The 21,360-nt window shown below is 40.1% G+C and overlaps 2 protein-coding genes across 2 annotated transcripts in view; both read right to left on the bottom strand.

The window, feature by feature from the left end:
* Positions 1-18,020, bottom strand: part of LOC109464090 (aspartate--tRNA ligase, cytoplasmic-like) — a 62,862-nt gene extending 44,842 nt beyond the window's left edge. Inside the window, exons 1-3 of the mRNA XM_019761019.1 lie at positions 17,917-18,020; positions 16,972-17,065; positions 15,734-15,821 (exon numbers count right to left, since the gene is read on the bottom strand). Coding sequence (XP_019616578.1) covers positions 15,734-15,821; positions 16,972-17,065; positions 17,917-17,954 — 220 coding nt within the window. The 5' untranslated portion in view covers positions 17,955-18,020. The remainder of the gene's footprint in view (positions 1-15,733; positions 15,822-16,971; positions 17,066-17,916) is intronic.
* Positions 18,021-20,665: 2,645 nt separating this feature from the next.
* LOC109464060 (DEAD-box ATP-dependent RNA helicase 42-like) lies at positions 20,666-21,306 on the bottom strand (the record flags this gene model as incomplete). The annotated part of the gene is made up of 2 exons (XM_019760983.1): positions 21,201-21,306; positions 20,666-21,090 (listed from the first exon to the last, which is right to left on the bottom strand). Coding segments are annotated over exons 1-2 (531 nt in total), but the record flags the coding sequence as incomplete, so codon positions are not given.
* Between the last annotated feature and the right edge of the window lie 54 nt (positions 21,307-21,360).

Genomic DNA, 21,360 nt, shown 5'->3' with positions numbered 1-21,360 from the left:
TCAAAAACATTCAAGATGTTCAGAAAAGGCTGACAGACAACAAGACACAAACTCAACAACAGATCAACAAAGCTTTTCAAGAACAGGTACAGAAGTTACAAAAACAGAGGGATGGGCTCTTGGCAACTGTGGACAAGACTCATCAGGACAACATGACAGCTTTGACAGGACCAAGAGACACTGTACTGACTCAGCTGGCTGAACTGTCCAGGGTTTGTGAAGACGGAGAAAGACATTTGGAGCAAGAAGAGGCAGTCTGGCTATCACAGGACTTGAACTTGGGAGAGAAACTTGCAAAGTTTGAGAACAGTCAAATTCCTGAAGTCTGTGAAACTAAACTTTGTTCTTTCGAACCAAAGAAATCTGGTACACTGATAGAGCTGGGTAGGGTAACACAAAAACCCATGTCAAACAAACAGGTTTTGGTTAAGTCCAAAGAGACAAGTTCTGAAGAAGTAAGAAGTACAACTGTCGGACCAATCAGGGTGGGACAACCATGGGTGAGGAAAGTCAGGTTTGGGAGATGGGGATCAGGTAGGGGTGAATTTAATGGTCCTTTGGGAGTAGCTGTTTCACAAGACAATGAGGTTTACATTGCTGATTGTGGTAACAACAGAATCCAGGTGTTCACAATGGATGGTGTTTATATCAGAGAGTTCACAACAACTCTGCCAGGGGAAACTGGTAAACAGTTAAAACCACATGATGTTGCTGTAGATAGAAATGACAACCTGTGGGTGGTGGGTGAGAAACATGTAGTGCAGTATTCCAGGGAAGGCACCTGTTTGGTCACAATAGATCTGCCATATGTTAAACACCTCCGTGGCATAACTGTATCTATGGCAACAGAACAGGTGATTGTTACAGAGTATGATGGGCAGAATGGTCGACTTCGAGTGTTTAACCAAGATGGTTCTGAGGTGGGGACATATGGTTCAGGTCATAGGTCACCAGAGCCTTGGCAGCCACTGTATGTCACTGTGAATAGGGAGGGGAACATTCTGGTCACTAATGTCAACAATCACTGTGTCCATGTCTTGGACAGAGAGGGGAACTTCAAGTTCAAGTTTGGGAGTGAGGGATCTGATGAGAGTCAGCTAAATGATCCTTGTGGCATTTGTGTTGATGGGATGGGAAACATCATTGTGGCTGACTATGGAAATGGTTGTGTGAAAATGTTTGACAGTCAGGGCAGATTTCTGTGTCACATTGCAAGTGGTATGAAGGATCCCTGGGCTGTTACTGTGTCACCAGGTGGAGATGTGCTGGTGACTGATTGGGACGACCACACTGTATCAGTCTGGACACAGGGTTAGTGCTGCACCATAGGGGAAAATCACAACACTGTATGCTATTATTGTATCATGTATCAGCTCTGTTCATGTATATGTATATCTTGATGTTACAGTATCACTGAGCAAAGATGATACGTGTATTACATTGCACATAATTATCACTACTTACTTGTCTATATGCTGTACATACTGTATAGAACAACGGATTGACACACTGTGCCATTTGTAATGGATGCATGCATTATTTGTATGACTTGTTTTTCCTATCAATAGTACACATCCTATCATACAAGTAGTAACAAGTCTTGCAAGATGTTCCTGTTGACTACATTTTTAAAGTGACTCAACAGCTGAAATATGCACCATTTATAACACATGTAAAACTTGGACTCATCCTGCCTGTAACCTTCATAAACCACTCCAGTAGGGCCCAAAATACCAGCTGTATTTATGCAGATTTAAAGTTCAGATAAAACTTCAGCAAGCTTCACATATTTCAGATGTCCACCTGCACATGACTTGTACAGTCCATGCACATGTTATTATCCAAAGGTTGAATGAAATAAAGGTTTTGAAATGAGATTTTAGCAAGCATTTCTCGTGTGATTGATTTTTCACAGACATACTATAACTAAAAGTATAGCTATAACATAATAGGTATAAAACACTAAACTGCACTCCTAAGACTGTCTAGTGTTTAAACCATTTTTCTCCTACACAAATCATTCATTAGGGCTCGAAATACCACCTGTAATATTCTGTACTCATACAACCAATTCAAAATATGTGTAGGCCTTTTTCTAACACCATTGAGGCAAAATACTATAACTAAAAGTATAGCTATAACATTATAGGTATAAAACACTAAGACTACACCCCCAAGGCTGTCTAGTGTTTAAACCATTTTTCTCCTACACAAATCATTCATTAGGGCTCATAATACAACCTGTAATATTCTGTACTCATACCACCAATTCAAAATATGTGTAGGCCTTTCTCTACACCACTGAGGCAAAATAACTCTGATTAAACATTGATCTGACAACCATTGGGGCAAAAGAACTCTGTCTAAACACAAATTTCACAACCACAGTTAGACCACAGCATTGACAGAGCCAGTCACCTGTGAACTTTGACCCTGCATGACCTTGAGGGGTGTGTTCCGGGTGCATTCCTACAGGTGTGATGAACCATGCACAGGTATTCAGTAAGGGGGCCTATGATTGGTGCAGAGTATTTGTTTAAAGATCATTGTTTAATGAAACAAAAGACTGTTGATTGATTCTTTGATACATTTTTGGTGAATATGCCAAATTGTTAGGTTAACTTTTCAAGCATTAAGAGGGGTATCCTGAGAATACTGCAGCCAGAATAACCAACAAGAGTCACTCAGTAAACAATTGTACATGACTAAAGTGACCAATGAGAAAGGCTGTAACAAGTGTCACTGTACAAATACTGACTTTGCCCTGAAGCCAGAGACGCCGCCATGATTCAGGCAGGCAGGCAAGGAAACAGTTCTTGTCTTGAGGAAAGGTAAGCTGGAAGTTATTTTACCAGCTGATGTTAGGGTGTCTGAAAACTGAAACATAACATATTCAAAATCTTCAGCACAAAATGAAGCATTACTTTGGTTTTGTAACTTGTAAATGAGCATGATAAAACTAGTTTTACTTTCTGTTACTACATGTATGTGACTGTACTTTTATGTTTGATCACTCTTACTGCTATCCATATTTTGCTGCTACTTATATCATAACGTTACTAGAGTATGCTTTCCTGCCATTAAACAGATTGAAGGTAAAGCCAACTGTATTTTGTTCACAGCAAGTTGATATGTAAAACTGAGTGGTGAGAGACCCAATAGGGAAATGTGTTTCCAACATGTCTGCAGAAGGTGAGGAGTTTATCTTTTTATTTATTAGTGCATTGTTCTCTCATGACATGTCTTTATCTACTACAAATTAATACAATATAGTTGCTATAACCCCACTGTCAAGTTACTAGTAAGGATGCTGGTCTGTAATACTGAGCCATAAAACTACCCCAAATCCCACATTCTAAACAGATACAACCCAAGGTTTTTTTAGATAGTATAAATTAAATTTGACCTTGTACTACGATTGTTTATAATCACATATTATTTGATAAAAGAATCAAAGAACTTCAGAAATATGTTTTGTAAACTTTTAGACAACTGCTACAGTCATGACAATGGACCTTTCCGGTCGAACACCGTAAGCCCCGCCTCCCTTTCTTGGTCAAAATCAGCGTGGGAGGGACCGCGCAGGCCGCAGGATAAAGATTACAACTGTTAAAATCTGTATAGGAAAGAACATAAATGTTTTGTTTTGACCTGTTTTATACCATCAGACAACATCAGTGCAGTTTTGCTGCTCAATGGCCGGTATGGCAGAAACACCACAAACCGACAAGTGGCACAGATCGTAACAGGAGCAGGGAGGAAAGTTTACAGCACCGTTTTGGAGGATACAGAGGAGGACAGAAAGTGTGCTGGTGCTGATGGAGTGGAGCTCATCCTCCCAACCTGCATTCAGGGAGACACAAGGGAACCCAGTCTGGATTGGCTGACCTTTGACCACCGCATCCGCTATCCCAGTCTCCCAGAGGATGTTGGGTACATTGTGGGTCACGCTGAGGTCACCAGCAAAGCAGCAGCAGCCATTCAGGAGCAGCGTTTCCCCCAAGCCAACCTCGGTCTTGTCATCGAGACAATTCCAGAGGACACAGAGAAGTACAAGGAAGAAGAGAAGGCCATGGGCATTGGGAAGAAGGAAGACTCCATCAGACAAGATGCTGAGAAGGCAGACACTGTGTTCTCTGTAGGACATAACATATTCGACCACTTCACCAATTCCTTTCGTGCAATCCCTGAAAACAAGAAGCCAAGTCACCTTCTCTTCCTTCCCAAACCATCGGACTTGTTCCAGAAAACTACAGTTACATACAAGCAAACCAATGAGAGGGTTGTCCTGTCCATCGGTGGGGTCAACAAGGTAGAGAGGGTGAAAGGTTATGACCTTGTAGCTAAGTCCTTGGTAAAGGTGCAGGCAGAAACAAGTCTGGAGAAGATCCTTTGGCGGATTTGTGATATAAGTGAGGAGGAGTTTCAGGCCACTATGTCCATTCTCCAAGCCAGCATCAACTCAGGAAAACTGATCCCCACACTTCTCCCAAGCTGCACTCAGGAAGACATCTGCCGACACATGCAGCAGGCCCACCTGGTTCTCATGCCCTCCCGTGCAGAACCCTTCGGACTGGTCGGTCTGGAGGCCATGGCGGCCGGCGTGCCAGTCCTCATATCTGACCAATCAGGACTGGCCACTTTGGTCAAGAAGGTCGTACCAGAATTCCATCACTCTGTGTTGAAAATAGAGGGTGACGATTCTGTAGATGTTGTGCGTTGGGCAAGTCAGATTAAGGAAGTCCTAAGGATGTCCGAAGTAGAGTTCAGAAGGGCAGCTGAACTTAAAGTAAAGCTACTGGAGTCCAGGTACTGGGAGGAGTCTCATCAGCAGTTACTCACGGCATGTGGAGGTGCAGGTGAGGGTAAGACACTCGCTTAGTTAGTTTTAACTAAATCACTGCACTGAAGTTTTAAATACAGTAAATCATAAAATATTTGCAGTATTATGTTCCTGTTTTTTTGTAGTCAGAGCTCTAGCTCCAAGCTTATCAAAAGTACTCAGACTTGTTCTGTCGTTACATGTATTTTTTGTATCAGTTCAGACCGGTTGAAAGGGTTTTATACTGTTGATGTGAAAAAACACTTTACAGTTACCTTGTTATACTGGTTACCACATACAGAGCATAAAGAAAGTCTTCATTTTAGGGAAGTCGTTGGGTGGAAAAATCGTTTAGTAGGTGGTGTCCCTTCCCTCCAAATTAGGTTTTAACAAGCCCCATGCCCTCCCCATGCTTGCAGGATGGCTTCCAAAATTGTCCCAGCGGCCATACATGTGTAGTTTCAATCTCGCAAAACAAACACAGCTCCAGAGGCCAACCAGCCACAAAAGTTTAGACCCAGGGTGGGCTAGGGGTCTAATTTGCCAACATGCGCAGTAATTTTGTGTTTGACATTAGAAAATAAAAGATACTTTCATAAGTAGAATCTATTTCTCTTCAATGATCTTGTCATTTGGACTGTTTGATTTTTCATCAGGCAGTTGTGACTGTTACATTATGATTGAGACATTGCCTGTAAACTTTACGCTACCTTTTTTTCTCAACAGAGTTAAATGGAAAGCCAAAGTCACCCACAAGCAGCACCGAACAAGAAGTGATCAGGAAATATCAAGGTAAATTTTTGTCTGCCTTTTAAGATCATGCCAATATAATGACAATGACAATGAACTTTATTGCATGTTTGATTTCCATGCCCTACATGGGCCAAAATGCACTAAGTTAGATAACTACAGGTAAAAGTATAGAAGAGACAAGTGTTACAGTTTTGTGCTACAGGTCTCTAACTACAGGATCTATCTACAGGATCTCCTCTCTCTTTTTGAAACATGTATGAACAAATTTACATAGCTTTTCATTTACATCGTAGTGCTTGGATGTCATATTATATGTTTGAACAATATTTCATGTACTTGAGAACAGGAAAGGAAAAGTCATGGCATTATGAAGGCAAGGGATGGAGATGATGTACAATGTATGAGAATGAGAATTCAGTATATATGTACATGTACATGTTGAATGTATTATTCAATTTTGGGAACATGTCTACTCTGTGGATCATCAAAATTTCCACAGATAATAGTGCTTATTGCACTTCACATCTGAATTTTAATATTATTCTGGAAACTTCCTCGTGGTATACCACTGGACAGGCCTAAAAAGTAATGAAAAGTATTATTCAATTATCTATGTTCCTTACAGCAATGCCAAGTCCAATGTTAATGGCAATCTCTGAAACTTCACGCACTTCTGACAGTCTAACCCACAAACCAGTACTTTTGGCTAGAATACAACAAGAGCTTACAAAGAAAGATCTTTCTATGGAGAACATAGAGAAAATCTTGAAGCTAAAGGAGAAACTTAAAGCATGTCAACTCGATACTATTTACAAGCATCAAGAGAAGCAGGTTGAAACATTGCAGAAAGCTCACTTCCTGTCACCACACAGCCTAGAAACAAAGTTTGAAGAAATTTGGACCAAAGTGGAGGAAGAAAAGGCCAAAATTGTGCAAATGTACAAAGACTGTCTTATTTTGTTTCTAATCTTTGAAACTAAATCCAATTTTGAGCATTTCTGGGGTTTGCACATGAGTGGGAGACTGTCTGACAAATTGTCGGAGGTGGTGAGGACTGAAGAGATGAGGAGACTTGGAGGTGGAGAACAGAAGCTGGTCAGAACACTGGTGCTTGAGGAGGACTACATCGCATGGAGAGACTTTTTCCAGAAAGGTGACAGTCAAAAACAACCAAGATTAAAGGGCTCAGTAAGATTGGCATTATGGTTTTGATACACAGGACGGTGGTTGCTGTCCATCAAAGTAGTTTGTATTGCCCACTTTCATTGTCATACTCATAGTTAGCAGGACATATGGAATTTCCTAAGAAAATATAGCTGCTTTAATTGAAATTCATAATAATTTTTTCACCTCACAGAAGAAACTGGAAAAGCATCAGCTGTACCAACTGCTTATCCATCTACATCTTCAATACTCCCTACCATTCCAACATCGACTGTCTTGCATACAGCTGACACACAACCAAGGCCAACCACTAGTTCTATCAAACCATACCCAGTTCAACCTACAGGTGAAACAACTTCTTTCTCCTCATTTTCTTTAAGTCCTTGGTATTAAATTTATTAAATTTAAACTTTGAAAATTAAAGATTTCTGTTGTTTGGTAAGATTCTTGATTCTTATAATAAGTTGGATACAAAAGTCTTAATCAATGTTCAGCTGAATGTTCTTTTGTCCAAACCAGATCTTTCTGGGCTCCTACAAGACAACAAAAGGAAAGCTCCTCAACAAAATGAGGCAGACCGACCAAGAAAACGCTTCAAAACCAATCCAGGCAGGTCAGAGACACCCGTCACAGAAGGAACACAACTGAAAACATGGTCATCTCTATCAACAGGTTTGATTTATATCCTTAAAATAAGTTCAGAAATTTATCAGTAGTCAACCTTAAAGTTTCTTAAGTTTCCCCCCGAGTAGAAAGACAACCAGCAACTTACATGTACTGTAGCTATTTACAACCCAATCAAAACTGAAGCTCATTTGTACAATTTAAAATTAGAAATTTCCCACCTCTAGTAATGTTACAAAATGTGGGGGAAAGGCACCCACTAAAATAGTAACAAGATATCAGCTGAGTTACACTATTATGGTCACTGCATGGTCCTTATCAAAGAACTGTTTTCACTGTCATTGATCAGAAACTTGCAACCTTCACTTGACTTGTGCAATCAATATAACTATCAATTATACTGAGAATTCATTAGTTATTGGACTTCATATTTTTATTTCACAATGAATAATCAGCATTTAGTGTCATAATTATTGCAATGTTTCTTAAGATGATAATCATGACAACTGTTGTTGCAGGCAGATTTTGTCTTGAAATGTTTATATTCTAAGCTAGTGTGTTAAGCCGAAGGGCAGTTATACCAGCTATATACTGATACAGATGCATAGTTTGTGTACATTTGTATTACATATTCTGTATAATTATTTTCCCCATATCTGTTATTCTGTTGCCTTGCAGATGTTGGGAGGTATTTCATCTTCATAAAGAACAAGGTGAGCTCAGACTGGAAGGACCTGGCTTGGTGTCTGGGGTTTGAGACACCAGACATAGACAACATTGAAGGCAAACAGCGGGACGACAAGTCTCGCTGTATGGAACTACTGCAGGAATGGCACAAGCAAAAGGGAAACGCAGCCACAGTACAAGTGCTGATGGAGGCTCTGAAAAATGCACAGCTACAACATGTTGTGGACAGTCTGAAGAACAAATATCCTGGTACAAGGCTTTTATGATATCTATAAGAAAGGCACCCAAGATTTAGTATTAAAAAATGACAATATTCATTCCTGATGTTACCAATAGATGGACTTGTCATTTGCTGTGGACTGCATGTACCATTTCTTTTTCATCTATCACTGTCTATATCATGAGGCAAGATCTTGTCAAGACAAATTTAAACATGACAAATTGAATGTAGAAATTGAGTAATATGTGAGTATATATGCACATGTACTTTGTTCATTAGATACTACATGTGATATTATTGCCTGTGAAATATAAATTTGTTTGACTGAATCTTTCCCAACAGAGTTGAAAGAAAAGCCAAACACCTCCAAACAGCTGCTGACTACCAAGCAACTGATGGAGGGTGCATGTGGAAGTCAGCAGAAACATCCAGTACAAACCATGTCAGGCAAACAATCAATGTATAAACCTACTGTAACAGTATTTGATACAGGACAAGTCAAACAGTCAGTGGTTCAGCCTAGAAGGAAAGTTAAAGGTACAAATGTCAGACCAATCAGGGTGGGACAACCATGGGTGAGGAAAGTCAGGTTTGGGGGAAGGGGATCAGGTAGGGGGGAATTTAGAGGTCCTTATGGAGTAGCTGTCTCACAAGACAATAAGGTTCACATTGCTGATTGTTATAACAGCAGAATCCAGGTGTTCAGAATGGATGGTATTTATATCAGAGAGTTCACAACAACTCTGCCAGGGGAAACTGGTAAGGCATTACAACCAGAGGATGTTGCTGTAGATAGAAATGACAACCTGTGGGTGGTGGGTGATGATCATGTAGTGCAGTATTCCAGGGAAGGCAACTGTTTGGCCACAATAGATCTTCGACATGTTCAATACCTCCGTAGCATAACTGTATCTATGGCAACAGAACAGGTGATTGTTACAGAGTATGATGGGCAGAATGGTCGACTTCGAGTGTTTAACCAAGATGGTTCTGAGGTGGGGACATACAAAGCAGGTCGTAGGTCACCAGAGCCTTGGTTTCCACGATATGTCACTGTGGATGGGGAAGGGAACATTCTGGTCACTGATATTGACAATCACTGTGTCCATGTCTTGGACAGAGAGGGGAACTTCAAGTTCAAGTTTGGGAGTGAGGGATCTGATGAAAGTCAGTTGCAAAATCCTCGGGGCATTTGTGTTGACGGGAAGGGAAACATCATTGTGGCTGACAGAGGAAATGGTTGTGTGAAAATGTTTGACAGTCATGGCAGATTTCTGTGTTACATTGCAAGTGGTATGAAGGATCCCTGGGGTGCTACTGTGTCACCAGGTGGAGATGTGGTGGTGACTCATTGGTTAGATGATAGTGTATCAGTCTGGACACAGGGTTAGTGCCGTACCATAGCTAGGGGGAAATCACAATGTAATATCTAAATGTTGACATGTGACTGTATGTTACATATGTACCTATTAGTGTTCAAAGTCATCATTCTTTCTTGTTTATGCTGTACTTCATACTTCCCAGAGCTGGCAGCTGTAGGTCTGATACCAATTACTGATATAATTTTACTATAGTCAATATTGACAAAAAAACCCATAGATTTCCTATTACTCAGCACTAACTACTACACACCAGAACAAGGAATGACAAAATGGATGGATAAATTGTCCTGTTTGTAATTTTGATGTATGTATAATACTTTAAAAACTAAACAAACTGGAGCTAACTGACATATAAATTGTACAACAGTACTGTACAATTATTAAAATCAGATGTACACCTGCACATGTATAGTTCAAGCCATGTGTGTGAAGTTTTGTTTAATTTTGTTGTACAGGTTGTTATTATCTGAAGGCTAAATGAAATAAAGGTTTTGAAATGAGATTTTAGCAATCATTTTTTGTGTGATTGATTTTTCACAGACATACTATAACTAAAAGTATAACTATAACATTATAGGTATAAAACACTAGACTGCACTCCCAAGACTGTCTAGTGTTTAAACCATGGCTCAAAATACCACCTGTAATATTCTGTACTCATACAACCAATTCAAAATATGTGTAGGCCTTTTTCTAACACCATTAAGGCAAAATACTATAACTAAAAGTATAGCTATAACATTATAGGTATAAAACACTAGACTGAACCCCCAAGACTGTCTAGTGTTTAAACCATTTACCTCCTCCACAAATCATTCATTAGAGCTCAAAATACCACCTGCAATAATTCTGTACTCATACAACCAATTTACAACACATGTAGGCTTTTTTCTAACACCATTGAGGCAAAATACTATAACTAAAAGTATAGCTATAACATTATAGGTATGAAACACTAGACTGCCCTCCTAAGACTGTCTAGTGTTTAAGCCATTTTTCTCCTCCACAAATCATTCATTAGAGCTCAACCTGTAATATTCTGTACTCAAACAACCAATTTACAACACATGTAGGCTTTTTTCTAACACCATTGAGGCAAAATAACTCTGATTAAACATCAATCTGACAACCATTGGGGCAAAAGAACTCTGTCTAAACACAAATCTCACAACCACAGTTAGACCACAGCATTGACAGAGCCAGTCACCTGTGAACTTTGACCCTGCATAACCTTGAGGGGAGTGTTCCGGTGTCAAGCCAAATACATGATCCTGCCAAATACATGTCTCCGACACTACATGGGGGTTTCCGATATACCTGAGACAAGGGGTGGGAGGGGTTAAGTCGTGATTTGGGAGACTAAACCTAACATAAACTCCCGACATGAAGAAGAAACCTAACCTAAACCCCAATCGTAAGTCTAACCCTAACCCTAACCCCAACCCTAACCCTTACCCTTACCCTAACCCTAACCCTAACCCTAACCCTAACCCTAACCCTAACCCTAACCCTAGCCTTAAACACCTGACCTCTCACGCATGTGGCAGCTCAAGGATTTGGCTCAACACCGGCTTACAGGTGCATTCCTACAGGTGTCACAGATCCTACACAGGTATTCAGTAATAAGGGGGCCTATGATTGGTGCAGATTACTTGTTTAAAGATCGTGTAACAAAACAAAAGACTGTGGATTGAATCTTTGATACATTTTTGGTGAATATGCCAAATTGTCAAGTTAACTTTTCAAGTATAAAAAGGTGGTATCCTGAAAATACTGCAGGCAGAATAAGCAACAAGAGCCACTCAGTAAACACTAGACTGCACTCCTAAGACTGTCTAGTGTTTAAACCATTTACTTCCTCCACAAATCATTCATTGGAGTTTAACAGCGAGTATGCTGTTACAAGAGTCAAACAACTATTTATGAATAAAGTGACCAATGAGAAAGGCTGTAACAAGTTCAAATATTGACAGAGTTACACTGAAGGAGCTTTGTAGGGGAGTGGCTGGCTATTCTTTTTTAATTAGACATTTCCCAGGGTCTGAAAATGGCGTCTACAGATCGTCCTTCTACTGCGTAACAATGAGAAAGGCTGTAACAAGTGTCACTGTTCAAATACACTTCCTGAAGCCAGAGACACCCCCATGATTCGAGGTTAAGTGAAGGAAATAGTTCTTGTCTTGAGGAAAGGTAAGGTAGGAAGTTATTTTACCAGCTGAGAACTGCAACCAAAATCTTCCAGTACAAAGTTGTCAAGCTTGACTTTCGTTCTGTAACGTTCAGAATCAACGCGTTAGTTTCACTTTTAGGTAATATGAATGTATGGAGCACTGTGTTGTATAATGTTTGGTGACTCCCAACTCTGTACAGCTTTCCGCCAATGCTTGTTTTTCCAGAATCATTCTATGTAATCTTTGAACCTGAGTGGTGAGAAAGCTAAGTGGGAAATGTGTTTGCATCATGTCAAGACAAGGTGAGTTCACGCAAGATATTTCACAACCTTTCAAGTTTAACATTCTGTACATGTAACAAGTCATACACATGTATTTCATAGTTGTTTTAGCTCCATTCTGAGGGCTGCTAGTTTTGTAGGTAATGTTTCAATGCAATGCTGAAGCCATACAACTTACCCCCCTCCCCCCCCCCCAAAAAAAAATGAAATGAGGAATGGTTTTCACAGTCATTGATCATTTCAAGTATCAATTACACTGAGAATTCATTAGTTATTGGACTTTATATTTTTTATTTCACAACGAATAATCAGCATTTAGTGTGTAATTACAATGTTGTTGCAGGCAGATTTCATTTTGAAAGGTTAATATTATATTCTAAGCTAGTGTGTTGTGCTAAAGGGCGGTTATACCGGCTATATATAAGTCGCTATTTCTTTTGGAAATGGTCGGAAAAAATTTTCTTGCATTCCTAACATATATACTGATACAGATAAATAGCTTGTGTACAGTTGTTATTGCCTTGCAGGTACATGTATCTGTATAATTATTTTCCCCATATCTGTTATTCTGTTGCCTTGCAGATGTTGGGAAGTATTTTATCTTCATAAAGAACAGGGTGAGCTCAGACTGGAAGGACCTGGCTTGGTGTCTGGGGTTTGAGACACCAGACATAGACAACATTGAAGGCAAACGGCGGGATGACAAGTCCCGCTGTATGGAACTATTGTGGGAATGGCACAAGCGGAAGGGAAACGCAGCCACCATACATGTGCTGATGGAGGCACTACAAGAGGCAGACCTGAGGCATGTTGTGGACAGTCTGAAGGAAAAATATCCTGGTACGAGACTTTTATGATATCTAAGAAAGGCATCCAAGATTCAGTATAAAAAAATGACAATATTTACCCCTGATGTTACCCATAGATGGACTTGTCATTTAGACTGCATGTACCATTTCTTTTCTGACAACTATCACTGTCTATATCATGAGAAATAAGTCAAATTGAATTCAACAAATTGAATGTAGAAATTGAGTAACATGTGAGTATGCACATGTACCTTGTTTATTAGATACCATGCAATAGCAATGCATGTGAAATATATTAATATTAAATTTATTTGACTTTATTATTTCCCAACAGAGTTGAATGAAAAGCCAAACAGCTCCAAACAGCTGCTGACTGCCAAGCAACCGATGGAGGGTGCATGTGGACGTCAGCAAAAAAATCCAGTACAAACCATGTCAGACAAACAATCCATGGATAAACCTACAGCAACAAATATAGGACAAGTCAGACAGTCAGTGGTTCAGCCTGAAAGGAAAGTTCAGCCTGAAAGGAAAGTTAAAGGTACAAATGTCAGACCAATCAGGGTGGGACAACCATGGGTGAGGAAAGTCAGGTTTGGGGGAGTGGGATTAGGTAGGTCGGAATATAAATGTCCTTTGGGAGTAGCTGTCTCACAAGACAATGAGGTTTACATTGCTGATCATTATAACAGCAGAATCCAGGTGTTCACAATGGATGGTGTTTATATCAGAGAGTTCACAACAACTCTGCCAGGGGACACTGGGGAAAAGTTAAAACCATGGGATATTGCTGTAGATAGAAATGACAACCTGTGGGTGGTGAGTGGTGGACATGTAGTGCAGTATTCCAGGGAAGGCACCTGTTTGGCCAAAATAGATCTGCCATATCATGTTATATACATCCGAGGCATAACTGTATCTATGGCAACAGAACAGGTGATTGTTACAGAGTATGATGGGCAGAATGGTGGACTTCGAGTGTTTAACCAAGATGGCTCTGAGCTGGGAACATATGGTTCAGGTCATAGGTCACCAGAGCCTTGGTTGCCACAATATGTCACTGTGGATGGGGAGGGGAACATTCTGGTCACTGATGTCAACAATCACTGTGTCCATGTCTTGGACAGAGAGGGGAACTTCAAGTTCAAGTTTGGGAGTGAGGGATCTGATGAAAGTCAGCTGAAAAATCCTCGGGGCATTTGTGTTGATGGGATGGGAAACATCATTGTGGCTGACAAAGGAAATGGTTGTGTGAAAATGTTTGACAGTCAGGGCAAATTTCTGTGTCACATTGGAAGTGATATGAAGTATCCCCTGGATGTTACTGTGTCACCAGGTGGAGATGTGATGGTGACTGATTATTACGATGACACTGTATCAGTCTGGACACAGGGTTAGTGCTGTACCATAGGGGAAAATCATAATGCAACACGAGTTTTCCAATACAAAATAAATTGTAATCATTGCAGTAGTGTTCATAATGATGTTTGAGAAGCATTGAGCAAAAATGATGCATACCACAAATGTACATTAATCATCACTACTTACTTGTCTATGCTGTATTGTATATCACAATTGATTGACACATTTGTACCATTTGTAATGGATGGAGGTATTGTGTGGCGTCGGGTGGTGTAGTGGTTAGAGCAATCGACTATGAACCGGGGAGACCCGGGTTCGATTCCCAGTCGTACCCGGAACTTGTCTGAACATGCGCCCCGACGTTGTGCCCTTGGGAAAGGCACTTTACACGAATTTCCTCACTCCACCCAGCTGTGAATGGGTACCTAACTTCGGTTGGGGAAAGTCGTATTGAGGTCACCTTGTGGCACCGAATGGCAGCCGCAGAGACCCTTGCGACAGTTCCACAAAAAATAATTGTGGAACAAATATGTGTTTATGTGTATTATTTGATTGTTGTAATTGCTGTGATTTGTATTATTATGTGATACCCTGCATCAATTCAGCCGTATAAAGGCTGCGACTGCACGGGTACTGTTTGGACAATAAAAACTATTAGTATAGTTGTATCACTCAGTAGGGCTCAAAATACCAACTGTACTTATGCAGATTAGTGCATGTAAAATTGGACATAACTCAACTGTACATATCTCAGAAGTTCACCAGCAGATGTATAGTCATACTTTTTTTGTAGTTATAGTCCTGTGTTTGTGTGTGGAGTTTTGCTCCCTTTTCTGATCATTAACACTGGAATGCTAGTAATAATGTTTTTGCTGAAAACACAATTAAAGGAACATAAATGATACTTGATAGTCAGTTTGAATCACTGTGTCTTCATAGTACACATTCAATCACTTCAAGTAGGACAATGTCTGCATAGGGCTCTTTCTTTTATGACAGATGCATGGGAACGTAAGGAAATGTGGTTTCCATGGCAATATATTCTTCGGAATTCCACTTAATTCAAAAATTGCTTCTACCATGTGCAACATTTAGGACAGTAAGACAATCTAAAGGAATCATCATCATCATCTTGTATACTGCTTAGCCTGATTTGCATCGGATTACGAGCAGCTGCACGTGTGTTAGTTACAAAACAGGTGACCGGTGCAATAAAAACAAGAGTAACTGAAGGAGGGGACACTAAGGAACATAAATAACTGAGTCTGTGGGTGTAAAAGACAAGACAGTGCATTTAGTGTGTTAGTAGAACATATAAATAATAATATAATCTCCAAGGAGATCTCTCTATGGCAAATTGTAACTGACTGGAGGTGCAATATCAACATGACACATTCAAAATGAATTCATTTCAATTCAAAGCTAAGAAACAAGAGAAGAGAAGATCCATTTCCTGACCTGGTTTCTCTGTAGACTGCAGCATGGCCATGTTGCCATAGCGATCCTTGGAGAAGTCTTCTGTTGCCTGGGCGTCAGCCTCTGCAGCCTGGATAACAACACAAGTTACATTGAAGAAGGTTAGACATCCGGGTAGGACATTAATATTATGTAAATAATATACTGCATGAGATAAATCACAAGTTACATTGAAGAAGGTAAGACATCCGGGTAGGACATTATGTAAATAATATACTGCATGAGATAAATCACAAGTTACATTGAAGAAGGTTAGACATTCGGGTACAGGGTTCTAGCTAGGATTTAATTTTAGAGTAGTGGCACTGGCCGCATTTCTAAGGTATGTACAATGTATCCTTGATTGGTAATTTTTCACATTTGATCTGGCATTCTTGAACAAAGAAATACAGTCACAATGCCCCTACCCTGTATTGAAAATTAGTTACATTAATGAAGGTAAGACATCCGGGTAGGACATTATGTAATACTGCATGAAATAAATCAAGCAACTTGACACCTCGGAAGCAACACAAGTTTCCTTGATTCATCAATTCTATGTTAGGTCGTGTGGCGCAGCGGTAGTGCGTTCGGCTCGGAACCTAGAGGTCCAGGGTTCAATCCCCACCCATGTCACCGATCTTGTGCCCTTGGGAAAGGCACTTAACACGAATTTCCTCACTTCACTCGGGTGTAAATGAGTACCTAGCTTCGGTTAGGGACGTCCCTCGGATAGGACGTAAACTGGAGGTCCCGTGTTTGAGGAGAGCCACACCTCGAGAACATTAAAGATCCCACCACACCTTTCGTGATCCCACCACTGCCCCGGTGTGCGATGGTCCAAATTCTACAGCCCAAATACTACAGTGTAGCAGAATCATCAGCAAGTTGATGTTGGCTACCTTAACCCCCAAAGACCCAAGATTCATATCATACCTGGGCCATGATACATTGATAACCTTTGATAACAGTGTTCTGGATCAGGCTGTACTTAACGGTATAGCCCGGGCTTCCATGGACTTTGTATCATAAAGTTTTAAAAGTACAAATTTCTGTAGAAACTTTGACATGCACAGATGAAATCTCCAATTTTTTTATCTGTAATTCAGACATTGTGAGGTTAAGCTTGACAACAAAGTTTCAAAGTTTTTTGTAGCTGATGAAGGTAGTGACTGAATTCAGCTAATCAGCTCGTTGACAAACAGTCCCTTGAGATTCCCCCTGACTATATGTGTAGTTACCTGTTGAGCCTGCCTCTGGGCCTTCTTAGCTGCCTTCTCTGCATCCTTCTGTTGTTTCTTCAGAGCTTTCTTAGACAGTGGCTTTCCATCTGGCCTATAGGCAAGGAGGGAAATGTAATACCAGTAAAATATTGTTCTTAAGAGTGTTTTTTTTGGGGGGGGGTATCCTGAAGTTGGGTAATACATGCTTATTCTTGCTCATATATAAGGTTATTTTTCATCTTGTTTAGTACAATGATGCAACATAATGCAATCATGGTACATGTATAATCAATGGAAAGACCACTTAACACTTTTTAAAGATAAGAACGTTAAAATTACTATAAATAATTCCCTATGCTCAACACACACACATTCAGTTAGTTCACTGACACTAAGTGTTTGTAACCCCTACCATCTTTTAATTGATACATTGCTACACTGTCACAGCTTGAAAGTATGAAAGATAAAACCTAAAAGTAGGCCATAGACTATCTTCAAAGTTTTTGTTCAGCCCAGTTAGTGCACTTCAGTATAGAATTTCTACCATTCAATACATCCTTCCCTAGCCAGTAAAGAGACTGACTGGTTCGACCTACATTTAAGTGGTCTCTCCACTCCAGACAATAATCACTTGGTCATTAAGGGCCTAAACACACCAGGATGTTTTGCATCTAAATTGCATTTTGCATATATGTCATCTACTGTAAAAACTCTTCTTAAGGGGTATGTGACACTATTCTTTGGTTACGGCATTGATAGATAGATCGTAGAAAACATGCACAGATGTTAAGTGTATTTCTCCAAAACATTGTTTTACGATAATTTAGCGACTTGTTGCATCATCCACCACACCCCCCTCCCTCCCACTTAGCCCCTTTCAAAATACTCCCCCAAAATTCTCTCTAAAAACTATCAAATTGACGACTGATATTGAATCAAAGAGGCGAACACCACACTACAAACCCAAGAGGGACCTCCGGTTGGTCGTTCTCCTTCTCCATACTTCAGAAGTTGGACGAATTTTAATAGGACTGTCTGGTTGTATAACTTCTTAGCCACGTTTCTATGCGGCAAGTAAGCTATTTCAGGAAGGTCAGAGGTCAGCTAGGATATTAGAATGTACCACTCCGCACACAACATTGGGATAGATCGAAGAATTTTTAAAATGCTGATTTAGAAAGAAAATATACAGAAAATCCTCAAATATGGATACAAAATCACTAATTATAAAACATAAATGGTAAAGTTCTGATTGCAGATAGAAAATAGCAGCTGATTTAATATAACTTTTTAATTTGTAATTCTTGCACCCCTATTTTTGATAAGTCTAATATTCTGAGAATCGTCTACTGGAAATAGGGAAATATGTATTTATCACTGTTTGAAAATTAGAAGATATTATTCAAATATAACGTGTGATTAAATGTATACTATTAAACTAGCATTTTATATACATTTGATCACCAAAATGTGATATAACTGTTTCTTTACTAGAAATTATGGTCAGATTTAGATACACCACACCCCTTTAGCAGTTGGAATGGTATATCCTATCATGGCGGAACTTTGATAGGTTGTTTGTTTTGGTAAAGGGACCATTTATCTTGTCCCGAGTATGTAAATTAGACTCCTTAAACAGCAATGCATGCAAATATCATGCAGATATATAATTTAAATAATGCAGGAGAAACTGGGAAAAAGCAGGAAAAATCGGGAGAATACAAGAGAAAGAAGGAGAAAGCAAGAAAAAGCAAGAAAATATAGGAGTAAGCGGAAGAATATAGAAGAAAGCAGGGGAATACAGGAGAAAGCAGGAAAATACAGGAGAAAGCAGGAAAAAGCAGGAGAATACAGGAGAAAGCAGGGGAATACAGGAGAAAGCAGGAAAATACAGGAGAAAGCAGGAAAAAGCAGGAGAACACAGGATAAAGCAGGAGAATACAGGAGAAAGCAGGAGAAACCAGGAGAAACCATACACAGAGTAGAGAAACCAGGAGAATACAGGAGAAAGCAGGAGAACACAGGAGAAAGTAGGAGAACACAGGAGAAAGCAGGAGAAAGCAGGAGAATACAGGAGAAAGCAGTAGAATACAGTAGAAAGCAGGAGAATACGGGAGAAACCAGGAGAATACAGGAGAAACCAGGAGAACACAGGAGAAAGCAGGAGAACAAAGGAGAAAGCGGGAGAATATAGGAGAAAGCAGGAGAATACAGGAGAAAGCAGGAGAATACAGGAGAAAGCAGGAGAATACAGGAGAAAGCAGGAGAATACAGGAGAAAGCAGGAGAATACAGGAAAAAGCAGGAGAATACAGGAGAAACCAGGAAAAAGCAGGAGAACACAGGAGAAAGCGGTAGAACACAGGAGAATACAGGAGAAAGCAGTAGAATACAGGAGAAACCAGGAGAATACAGGAGAAAGCAGGAGAAAGCAGGAGAATACAGGAGAAAGCAGTAGAATACAGGAGAAAGCAGGAGAATACGGGAGAAACCAGGAGAATACAGGAGAAACCAGGAGAACACAGGAGAAAGCAGGAGAACAAAGGAGAAAGCGGGAGAATATAGGAGAAAGCAGGAGAATACAGGAGAAAGCAGGAGAATATAGGAGAAAGCAGGAAAAAGCAGGAGAACACAGGAGAAAGTGGTAGAACACAGGAGAATACAGGAGAAAGCAGTAGAATACAGGAGAAACCAGGAGAATACAGGAGAAAGCAGGAGAAAGCAGGAGAATACAGGAGAAAGCAGTAGAATACAGGAGAAAGCAGGAGAATACGGGAGAAACCAGGAGAACACAGGAGAAAGCAGGAGAATACAGGAGAAAGCAAAAGAATACAGGAGAAAGCAGGAGAATACAGGAGAAAGCAGGAGAAAACAGGAGAATACAGGAAAAAGCAGGAGAATACAGGAGAAAGCAGGAAAAAGCAGGAGAATACAGGAGAAAGCAGGAGAAAGCAGGAGAATACAGGAGATAGCGGGAGAATACAGGAGAAACCTGGAGAAACCAGGAGAAAGTGGTAGAAGCAAGGAGAAACAATGAGAAAGCAGGAGAACACAGGAGAAACCATGGGAAACTAGGAGAAAGCAGTTGAAATCAGGAGAATACAGGAAAAGGCAGGAAAAAGCAGGAGAAAGAGAGAAAGCAAATACTTTTCTTTTTTGTATACAGTGATGGGCGCCTAGAAAATACTTTGATGCAAGGTAAAAAAAGAATGATGAATGATGAATGACAGACTTGACTTTTATTGTACGTTAATACTCTCACAAGTTAAGTACAGGTCATGAAAGGTAAGCGCATTGATTACATAACGATAGCAAAATCTACTATAGCGTCTTAATATAAATGTATACTAATTTACTATGTACAGGTTCAACTTCTTCTCTCTTCCTTAACACAGTTGCAGATTTAAGACCTGATGATGAAAAGAAAGTACGGTGGAAATTTCATATAAAGGAATCAAAACTATTAGAGGCATATTGATACATATACTGAGTCTTATAGACAGACTGTCGAAAATACAGACAAGAAGTTGCAATCTGGAGGAATTTCATTTTGGGGAATAGGTATTCTTGCATAACTATTTAGTGGTTACAATTTACTGATGTCACAGCGTATAACAAGTTATTTTTTCAAGAAATACAATTTTTACAATACACTATTTCTAACCTACATAAACTACGTCTTGGCCACTATGTAAGGCCACAGCAAGTAAATTTCTTCTGCTTTCTCCTGGCTTCTCCTGTATTCTCCTGCTTTTTCCTGTGTTCTCCTGCTTTCTCCTGTGTTCTCCTGCTTTCTCCTGTATTCTCCTGCTTTCTCCTGCTTTCTCCTGTATTCTCCTGCTTTCTCCTGTATTCTCCTGCTTTTCCTGTGTTCTCCTGCTTTCTTCTGTGTTCTCCTGGTTTCTCCTGTATTCTACAGCTTTCTCCTGTGTTCTCCTGCTTTCTCTGCATTCTCCTGCTTTCTCCTGTGCTCTCCTGCTTTCTCCTGCTTTCTCCTGTATTCTACCGCTTTCTCTTGTGTTCTCCTGATTTCGCCTGGTTTTTCCTGTGTTATCCTGGTTTCTCCTGTGTTCTCCTGCTTTCTCCTGCGTTCTCTTGCATTCTCCTGCTATCTCCTGTGTTCTCTTGCATTCTCCTGCTTTCTCGTTTATTTTACTTTATTCTGTTACGTTATTACGTATTTGCAAGGTATCTGCATGTATAAGCACCTCATTTACATACTCGGGACAAAATAAATGGTCCCTTTACCCTTGTTGGTATGCAGACGAAATTTTCTGGAGCTCATCTCGCCAGAATCCGCGAAATTCGCCGCAAAACTTCTCCGTGCATGGACAACATCGCCGGGAACCGCCATGTCCAGGAGAAAGCAGCAGAATCCTACCAGATTGGCAGGTAAAATCGAGCGAAA

This window comes from Branchiostoma belcheri, unplaced genomic scaffold (assembly GCF_001625305.1).
Source record: "Branchiostoma belcheri isolate BF01 breed outbred unplaced genomic scaffold, Haploidv18h27 scaffold131, whole genome shotgun sequence".
Taxonomy (NCBI): Eukaryota; Metazoa; Chordata; class Leptocardii; order Amphioxiformes; family Branchiostomatidae; genus Branchiostoma; species Branchiostoma belcheri.
This window is presented reverse-complemented; position numbering and strand designations above follow the sequence as displayed.